This window comes from Scardinius erythrophthalmus, assembly GCF_964197995.2.
Source record: "Scardinius erythrophthalmus genome assembly, chromosome: 6".
NCBI classification, from domain to species: domain Eukaryota; kingdom Metazoa; phylum Chordata; class Actinopteri; order Cypriniformes; family Leuciscidae; genus Scardinius; species Scardinius erythrophthalmus.
The window spans coordinates 38,553,957-38,564,585 of record NC_138226.1 but is presented as its reverse complement, the minus strand read 5'-3'; the positions used below and the strand labels follow the sequence as shown (position 1 = coordinate 38,564,585).

The 10,629-nt window shown below is 38.2% G+C and overlaps 1 protein-coding gene across 2 annotated transcripts in view; it reads left to right on the top strand.

Moving 5' to 3' along the window:
* The first annotated feature begins 2,257 nt into the window (after positions 1 to 2,257).
* itga6a (integrin, alpha 6a) overlaps positions 2,258 to 10,629 on the top strand; it is a 30,055-nt gene continuing 21,683 nt past the window's right edge. The window contains exon 1 of one of the 2 annotated variants that reach the window (XM_081368034.1): positions 2,258 to 2,532. In XM_081368034.1, coding sequence (XP_081224160.1) covers positions 2,351 to 2,532 — 182 coding nt within the window. In that variant the 5' untranslated portion in view covers positions 2,258 to 2,350. The remainder of the gene's footprint in view (positions 2,533 to 10,629) is intronic. The other variant, XM_081368033.1, reaches the window with a different exon arrangement.

Here is a 10,629-nt window from a genome sequence, read left to right as displayed (position 1 = left end):
TCAGTAGAGGTATAGCCATTGTTTTCCTGTGATGGATGACGTTTATTAATTTCCTGAAAGAGACCATTACAGTAATACTCTCTGTGGTGAAATGATGATGATGATGCACTTTATGCATCAGCCTGGATGAGAACTGATGACTGTATGTGTGTGTGTGTGTGTGTGTGTGTGTGTGTGTGTGTGTGTGTGTGTGTGTGTGTGTGTGTGTGTGTGTGTGTGCGTGTGTGTGTGTGCACGCGCGCGCGTGTGTGTGTGTGTGTATGTGTGTGTGTGTGTGTGTGTGTGTGTGTGTGTATGTCCTGATAAAACCCAAATGAGGACACATGAGGACAAAATGTCCCCACAAAGATGGCAATATCCGAAATCCTTGTCCTTGTTGGGACATTTTTTGTTCCCCATTAGAGGAATCAGTTTATCAGTCATACTAGGCCTAATGCTTTTTGAAAATGTAAAAATGCAGAAAGTTTTCTGTAGGCTTGGGGTTAGGGGATGGAATATACAGTTTGTACAGCATAAAATCATTATATCTATGGAAAGTACCCATAATAAAAACACAATGTGCGGTGTGTGTGTGTGTGTGTGTGTGTGTGTGTGTGTGCGTGATCTCATGTTGTTTCATTACTAGGAAGAGTTTTTCCAAATCAAAATGTTCTAATCTACACAGGTTAAGTGCATCATCACACACTAATGGGGTTTTAGTGGTGGAAGAGCAAATACCTTCAAACTATAATTAAGTTATTATGTAGGCTACTCTCTGCCAATATGTTTACAAATATAAAGCGATTTTGGAAGTGTTATGGATTTTTTTTGCAATTATGTACTGAATGGTCTCCACCACTAAATAAGATTTTGGATAAAAAGTCTTGGGCGCCTGGAATAATCAACTATTTCTTGTTTAAAATACATATTTTCCATATAGCCTGTAGCCTGTAGATATTTCTTATTTATTTAGCTATTTTATAATTTAATGCAATAGGCTATAGGATATAGTAAATTAACGTTGCCTTTTACATTATTTTAACACAAAATAGCCTATGTTTGAACTGTCCAGTGTAACTAATGCCACAGTTTGTTGATGTTCAGCCGTGCGCTGGTTGATCAGGATCACATTATTTGCTTCACACTTCATCGACCGAGCGTCATATGGACACAGCGGGATCGATGCTTCTCTCAGGCGGACTCAAGAGCATCTTATTTCAGGATCAGTGTGGTCCGATCTTTCCTTAAATCTAAAAACCAGGCAGATGTGGGAGACTAACACAGCTCTGCATTATTTAAGCGGATGATAAGATGCACAAATCGAGAATGCTCTCATTAGCCTAATCGACTAGACTTGTTGTAGCCATAAACCGCAGTAAGCGGATTCGTTGAATTTAATCAAGGCGTTTTTGTCGCATCAGGAGTAGATTCTTCTCTTATTTTTATAAGAATTATGACGTAACCTTTGAAAAAGTGCAGATTTTACAGATTTAAGTCATGAAAAATGATACTACGAGATGATTTTACAGTGCAGCCTACTAATATAGCCTAATAAACTGGCCCTGTCAAAAATGGCACCCTTAGACGTGGTGCTCCTCATTCAAGTTCAAACTTGAATGACATTAGATATAAAAAGTCTACACGTCTCTATTAAAACAGTAGTTTTTTTGTGATGTAAAAACAAATAAATAATTAAATCATATCAGAATTTTTGCATCTTTGATATTGTCCATCTACGGGCTATGGGGCAGGGTGACAAGACACAAGCCATTTCTGACTCAGTGGCATTTGCAATTTTTACATCAAGCATGCAGAAGTTCTGATATGATTTATGTTTCGTTTTTTTACATTACAAAAACCAGCTGTTTTAACAGGGGTGTGTAGACTTTTTATGCACTGTAATGATCTGTGATCAGACACATCAAGACAGATGTTCATGCTTCATGCATGAGGGTTAGGGAACACATTGCATTAATATGTAGGCTATTATTATATTTTTAATTTCGTAAATTAATTTCGTGATATTTATAGATGTAGGCTGAATTGAAACAAGAATGTTGGAGCTAAGTGCACAAATTTCGCTTCTGAATATTAACTTTCCCTTATAAAATAAATAAATAAAAATAAAAACATCAAGCGTGTAGAAGATGTGGAGAGTCCGGCTGAGACGCGTCCATCGCTCAATAGTGACGTAGGGCTCTGAGGGGACAGTAGTGAGAGGAGGGGCCATGGGTCTCTCTCTCTCTCTCTCTCTCTCTCTCTCTCTCTCATTGAGCGCAGTGCAGTGCGGATTACAGACTCTGTCCTCTCAGTGCAGCGGGAACTACAGCAAACAAGGGCTATATTCATAGGAGCACATTAATTGCAGGTAATGGAGCTCTTTGAGGAGGGGCTCTCTCTGAACCTGTGCATCTTTTCATTGCTCATATGGACTTCTACAAGTGCATTTAACCTGGACACGCAAAACGTCCTCAGGAAGAATGGTCACCCGGGAAGCCTCTTCGGATTCTCCCTCGCCTTGCACCGGCAGCTCCAGCCCTCGGATAAAACAATGTGAGTAGAATTAATTCTTTAGGATCGGTGCGATTATTCGAGATCGTGAGTCTCCGCTTATTAATGCGCTCCGGACCCCTTCATATATTCCGTTCCGTTCATCCTGCACCTGTGCCGCGTTCATTTATTAACAGTTGTTACTTATATCTCCTCTGTAAAATCATGAACAGATGCATTAAATTGTCAAATAGTTCATAAAGAAATAAACACCCCTTTTTAGCAAGTGTATGTCCGAAGGGTTATTCTCCAGTAAGCGTCCAGCACGCAGAGATGTGTGTGTGTGTGTGTGTGTGTGTGTGTGTGTGTGTTGGGGGGGAGGCTTGTGCTTGAAGAGACTGGTGCTTTTCTTACACACAAGTTAACAATGCCCAACGTGATGCGACAAGTCACCAAAGGACAATGGCTTTCACACTGAAAGAATTCAAAGAGCAAGACCACAAAGTCCACTCTTAAAAGTAAAGGTTCTTCACTGGTTCTTTTTTAGCACTTTAGACTCAGCAAAGAACCCAATTAGGCTAAGGATTATTTTAAAGATTCTTGAGTTGATTATGTAGTTATTCTGAGATTGAAAAGTTCTTGATGTTTTATTACAACAGTAATAACCATAAGGTTCTTCAGATCATCTGGTGTCTGATCTCTAAATCACTGTATGAGCCTTATCTTGAACATTGTAGTTGATGCTGTTTTGTCTAAACCACAGCCTTGAAGGAAATCTGTACTGAACAGATACAAATATACGTAGTATGTGCTGGAAGACTTTTATCATAAATGCATGTATTATGCATACAAGTTTAACTTTGCTTATAGTTTTCAAGTCAGGTTGGTCACTTCAGCTTTTTCCTGTGTTCGGTTACACTTTATTTGGTAACACTTTATTTTAAGGTGACATATAGTTACACTTTACTACATGTACTTACTAGTAATAACAGTAAATTATGCATAATTACAAGTAACACCCTAAATCAAACCCTATCCCTAACTTTAACTCTAAGTACATGTAGTTAATTAATATTAATCAGTACTTATCAGTACAGTGTAACCCTTTATTTTAAGGTGTCCGTGTTACAGTGTAATTATACATTTAAGTACTGATTACTAATAATTAACTACATATACTTTCTACAGGGTTAGGATTAGGGGTTGGTTTAGTGTTAGTTGCATGTAATTATGCATCATATGCATCGTTATTACTAAGATGTAACGTGTAACAAGGACACTGTAAAGTAAAGTGTTACCCGTGTTCTTTAAAGCTTTCTCTCAGATCTGTATTCTGCCTGGTACAATTAAAGATGGGATGCTATTGTCTAAGGCTGTAAAACATCTGTCATGATGGGGCACTAACAGGGCTCCTTTTTGGACTAGTTTGAAATGTAAGGACAGGCCAACACACCCTCATGGCAACTATTTTATGTTTTGGCAAATTGGTGGCTAATTCATATAAATGTCATTCATATGCTTCCGTTTAGGTGTCCGTTTAGGTGTGGCCCTTTTACCATAAAATCGCATGTTTCTGTACTAATCACATCATACAAATTCTGACAAAATTGGTATCTTGTAAAATTGTTTTTTTCTTATGTTTAACGTCAAAAAACAACCTCCTTAAAGTCCAGTTGTTAATTCAGTCTAGAGGTAAGATGGAAAGAAAAGTGTTGCTTTGCAGAGACCAGTAAGACTGAAAAGAGTTTGCGATTAACGAAAAGGCTGAATGATTTACTTAGAGTCTGAGTGTGAGGGGGTCACTGGCTAAATAGGACACACAGGGATTTTGTGTGTGTGTTTGTTTGTTTGTTTGACAGGGTGTTTAAACAGTTGTGTCAAACGAACACGTGTGAGTTTTCTTGTGTGTGGTGGAAGACACCTGTTTACAGCATCCATGAAAATGTCCCGCACCTGTTTTCCCTCTGTTGATGTGTTTGTCTGTAAGGCTTTTCATATTTATTTCCAGTGTGATATGGATTTCGTTGATTCTTGTGGGGTTGGTTGAATAATGTATGTGAATGGTGCTCAATCTCTGGGTGTTTGCCAGGCTGCTGCTATCAGCACAATGGCTCACACAGGGTGAAAGTGGTATCTGATACACTTCCTACAACGTTCTCCTCAAATCACTACTCGTGTGCGATTGAGTGTAGGTAGTAATGTGTCTTTTCATCAATACACGCACACAAATAATCAGTTAGTAATCAGATTGATGAATCAATCAGATTGAAAAGCCTTCATATAAACACCTTAGTCAATCCAATTGAGCTTGAAATTTCAATCGGATTGAAAGGGATGGTGTAGACCTGAAATAATCTGATCAATAAGACAAAAACTAAGCATGTAAACGCTTAAATATGACTGTTTTCTCAATCGGATCTAAAAATACCTTGCACTCACGTCCAGTGCGTGTGTGATGCGTATGTTGTTCACCAGAGCCCTCTTATTATATGACCTCTGTTTACGTACATTTTATTTCTTACGAACATGCATGATGTTTATGGCTTACAAACTGGTCAGTGGAAGATAATAAATATGTAGAAGCTCTTCTGATGTATTTGTTAGCTTATGTAGGCTCAATGAAAATGTGAATTGGATTGCAAAGTTTAAGGTTCAGAATCGAATTGGATTCATTCAGGTTTATGAAACTTAGTGCATGTAAACATATTTATTCTCTCTTCTTAACAATCAGATCCAAAAAAATCAATAATGTTTTTTAATTAAAAAAAAAAAAAAAAATTGTGCAGAGCAGACCTAATGTTGTACCAAAACAACTCACAAAGCTTTTCCCGATATGTTTGTTTTTTAAATAAATTGCGGGTTACATTTGACTTGGGCTGAGCGTTTCGAAACTTCTTTTTGCTATTATAGATTTGTCTGTTTTGATCAGCGCATCGGCTGAATTCCTCAGCAGTTTGCCGGTATTTTCTCAGTTTACCCCGAAAAGAGGATCAGTTCTGTGGGGTTAAGGTTAGGTACACAGAGGAGTTTACCAAGGACAGGACTCGAGGGAATATATTACAGAGAGCCTAATGAGGATCTTTCTTACTGCTTCACTTATGATGAACCCATATTTAATATGAGAATGCATTAGAACAATTTTGTCATTTTAATACTGACATGTACACAGAGTTTGAGTTGTGGAGCTCAACTCTGGTGGTAAGATCGCAGTGGGCTCTGGTGTTGAAAGCCTATTCGTGCTGCATGACCGCATTTCCCTCAGTTCAGCTCTGTAACTCAGTATTCATGCACATAGAGTTTTCATGCACATAGGTAAATGAGAAATGTGTTAAAAGTTAAAGACATGCACAGTTGCACAGATGTATAACTGTTCTCTATGTGGTTGTGTTTGTCTTCCTGTATCTATGGAACTCCTAGCAGAAACAATTAGACTTAGTAGCTACTCTTTAATGCCACACAAAAGGTTTCCTTCCTGTCATTCACACAGTTTCCTGTGGTTTCTCATCGACTCCTCTATTGTATAAGGAGATCTGTGAGTATCTAGAGCATCGGTTGGCATTTGTTTACACTGGAATAGGAGAAATCAGGGAATATGTACACCGGCCATCTGTGCTCATGTAACATGAGAGATGGATCACTATAGGCCCCTTTTCCTTTCTTTTTGTGGGAATGGTGGCTCCTAGTTGTGTGTTTGTGTTGGTCTCCTCAGGTGTGGGTATATTTTTAGCCCTATTTTGTGATTTCTAACACAGTAGACAATGTGTTTATATGGTTTACAACACTCTTTTGAGTAATGTATGAGGCCTGCTTTTTATTTGTGGCTGAAACGGAAACTATATGCTGTTATATCCAAAATAGCGAATTTTTTGCATACAATAAACACATCTTTTGCTTATATTTGAAGGGATGTTGGTTAGTCTCACTGTCTGTATGCATGGGGCCGACAAGTGCATCTAAGCACTTGCATATCTGTTCGAGAATAGGAATCAGTCAGTCGGCTATCCAACTTGCAAACACGTTTAAATTTTGATGGTAATATTCTTCCCGTAGCCTTTACAGAAACCGTCAGGATTGCACATGCGTTAGATTAGAACAATTACACTTGTCTCATTAATGGTAAATGTGTGCTATATCAGACGAGATAAAGGTTTTTAAGGTATGTTTCTCCAAACAGCTTAAAGAGACCTTACCACAGTTCTTATACATTTAGCCGCAGTCTCAGTCTCTTCTGTCTGTTTCTTCATGTAATCCTTGACTAACTCGATGATGGATCATACCATCTGGTGCCGGACTCACAAAAATCTCACTAGATCTTTACAATTAATGGCAAAATTGATGTATGGAAATGTTACCTGATTTCTGACTGGCACACTAAAGCAAAATATGCAAATAACTGTTTTAATCGAATTGATTTCACTATTCAACTAGTTGGTAAAAAAAAAAATGCATATACTGCGTTAGACTAAACTGGGAAGTAGGGCTGTCACTTTTGTGAAAAAATCCTGTTCGATTTTTGAGACATAAGTGTTCATTGAATCGATTGTAAAATCGATTTTCCATGTCTGAAGACGTTTCTATTTTAAACGCCAAATATGGGCAAATCCACGGACAACTAACAGGCATTAGGGCGAACGTAAAGAGGGCGCTTGAGACGCGCACAAGTCAGCAAATTTTCCTCATGATTTATTGGCGTGAAGTTTCATGCACAATAACAAACAGGAGTGCAACATTCTCGAAAAACAATAAATCCAAATTTCGTTTTCGGACTGCCATAACATCAATGAAAAACATTACTGCAGTCTTCAATATGGCTGTGTTTACTATTAGAAACGTCAAACAAATTTCGCCTAAGTAGGCGATTGTAGCCCGAATCTGTATCTGTATGCATGAGACTGTCTGCATACCGGCAGAATTCCCAGTTTTGTTGTAAAAGGAGACACATTATGCTTTGCTGTTATGCGTGTTTGTCAGAGCCTGTAGTTGCTGTGTGACGCGCGTTCGCTGCGGGCGTATCGTGACGAGCTGGACGCGCTCCGAGAAAAGACCGTTAAAATCGATTCTCTATTTTCGTTTTCGAAACTTGCGTTGGTTGGTCCGATCGATTGTGCAATCGATTTTCGAACGTAAAGTGACAGCCCTACTGGGAAGGGTCTCAGGATTCGCATGTTGTTGTCCTATTGTTAGTTTAATTGCTTTGCTCTCCTCATTAGTAAGTCTCTTTGGATAATAGCGTCTGCTAAATGAATAAATGTAAATGTAATGTAAATGGTTGTTGGACGCCTAAAGCTAGTTAAATGTAGGGTAGGCAATTTTCAGAGAGGCTAGCAATTTAGCGAGCTTGCTTTGAAAGCATAAGATAGCACCCTCCCTTCAGAGTGTCTCCAAAGCCACGCCTTTAAAACACATGAACACGTACAGCAGGAGCAAACAAAAGCGTCACGAGAGACGGTGTTAATCTACCTCATGTCTCAAAGCACATAACATTACAATAATAATGAGCATAAACAACTTAAAAGCTTTGTACCACCTGACTGCTGTAGATTCATTTCCGTGTTGATAGTGTTGCCATTGAAACACATAAATTTGAGTCACAAACCGCTCCGAGTTTAACATCAGGGGTTTCCATCTCCTCCAGATTACAGTAGTTATGGTGTGAACTCAGCATAAGCTGGTTGTTTGGTTCAGGAGGAACTGTAAAAGACGGCTGCGGTTTCGTTTGTGGCTCTCGGTGACTGACGTCTGTCTAACTCTGATTACGTGTGATGTCTGCGAGAGCCGGTGTGTGGAGGTGTGGAAATACATACGCTGGGGCAGGGAGGACATCGTATCATTGGATTCAGACCGAATGATTGGACTAACATTTTATGGTTCCATGCCTTCCTCAGACGACATATACAGTCAAACCAAAAATTATTCAGACACCAGATATCATTTTTTATATATTTTTTTACTAGTGGGTGCAGGACACTTTAGTTCATTTATGTAAGTGAGGATAGCAAAATAAAGTAAACTGCGACATATTATACCCAAAAATCCATATAGTGGACTACCAGTAAAACTTATAAAAATGTGGGACCAAAAATGATTCAGACACTTTGACCTCACCATGATTTGCTGAAGTGTTTTTTTCTTTAATTGCTAATGCGACCTTTTTACACCACAGACTGAACAAAATTAAGCATCGCTTGGTAGTTGGTTGACCTAAATTGGTATTATCGGTATTATTGGTATTATTGGTATTAATTGGTATTATTATTAGTGTGACAGTCTAACAGAAAGATGTCCAAAACCAGTGAAATATCAACTGATTTGATAACTCTGAGTTCTTGTCATATTTTATTACCATTTTCTAAACTACAGTGAGTAAACTGTGATAATGTGAGAAATGTTCAAGGTGCCTGAATAAATTTAGGTTTGACTGTAAATACATTTAGACCATTAACTAACAGTGATTGCTATCAGGATGTGAAGAGACTTTTAACCATTCTAACAAAAAATGTTTCTGGAACAAATCACCTGCCTTTAATTGAGTATTGTGACACATCCCTACCGAAAACAAACACATCACACCCCCAACCCCAACACAATACAGCACACCAGCATTACACTTGAGCATAACCCAAACCTAATACACAACCCCGAAGCAAACGCATTGCAATCCAATTTAACCCAACACACCCATCGTACCCCAATGCACACATCACACCACAGTGCAATACCCAACACAAGACGTCCGGCACAATAAAGCTTTGTCAGTGTGTATCATCTCAGACAACTGGAGTGATTGCTCTGCAGATTCATTATGAACAGAGATAAACTTCTAAAACAGTTGCTCATGATTATGAACTCACGCTGAGCAGAGTTTGCAACACACCGCAGCTGCTGCAGCTTTGGCACGGATGCTTTTGGACTGTGTAACACTTTGAGAATTAGTGAAAGGTTAAGGCTGTGCTTTATTTTCTAATGGAAAGATGGAAACTTTTGCATGACTAAAGTGACGAACAGAAACAGCTGAGTCTGGTCATTTTCCCTGTTCAGTGATGAAGCAGAAATCTGAAAGCGGTATTAGCTCAGTCATTGGACTTGTGTGGACTGACAGGATGAATATATTTACATTGTGAACGTAGTATCACTGTACTGGTATTAGTAGTGGTGGTGGTAGTAGACTGCAGTACCCTGTAATAATTTAGGTAATTCAATCACTATATTATTGAAAAATGAACATTACTTTACAGTTATGTAATATATAAGAATTTGGGGTTAAATTTCCTGCAAAAAAAAAAAAAGTGATAAATAACATTAATGTGATGTATCATTTATTCATACTTTATTCATACCGTGATATAAGAATTTAGTCAAACTGTACATCATTATACTGGAGTCATTTTTATTGTAAATTGTTAAATAGTTTAGTAGTAAAAACATTTTTCTAGCAGAGGTGAAGCAATTTTACGGTGTGACAGATTGCAGCCAGCTGCCACGAGGACACAGCTACACACACACACACACACACACACACACACACATAGAAGTTAAGCCAAATAACATCTGAAAATAAAATAAGGAAAAATAATGCTTTTGTTTTGTGCATAATATTTCATTTTAGTGTATAACAACTGCATGAATTGACAATGTAGATTTAGAATTACTATTTACCTTTTCTATAAAAAATAAACCTGTTTAGTTGATTGAGTAAAGATAATCATAGATGCACATTCTGACTTCGAGAAAGCTATGTTTAATGTCCATTGTTTGTTTGAGGGAATTGTGCTCAATCAGACTAAAACTTGACGACCCTGATTACTGTGGCATGCTTAGACTAATCAAACTCAAATCTTTCTCAGAACAATGAATTGCCTTTCATGCCTGAAAATAAGACAGAGCAACATTCTTTGGCTTTTTAAGTCAAATGCTGTTTTCCCATCATATCTCTAATGAGATCTTTTGTCCTTCCTTATATTGGTTGGAAATGGGGAGTGTCAGGTTGACTGGGCGCATTCTCCACATTCATCTTTAATGATTTGTCTCAGTCATTAGTCGCTCTGTCCAATAATGACCCAAGGCCAGTCTCCTCTACGCTTTCTGTGACTAAGAGGCAAAAACCCAAAGACAATAGCCAAAACAATAGCATGCTGGCCAGTGTTGACAGGTTTGCGTAGC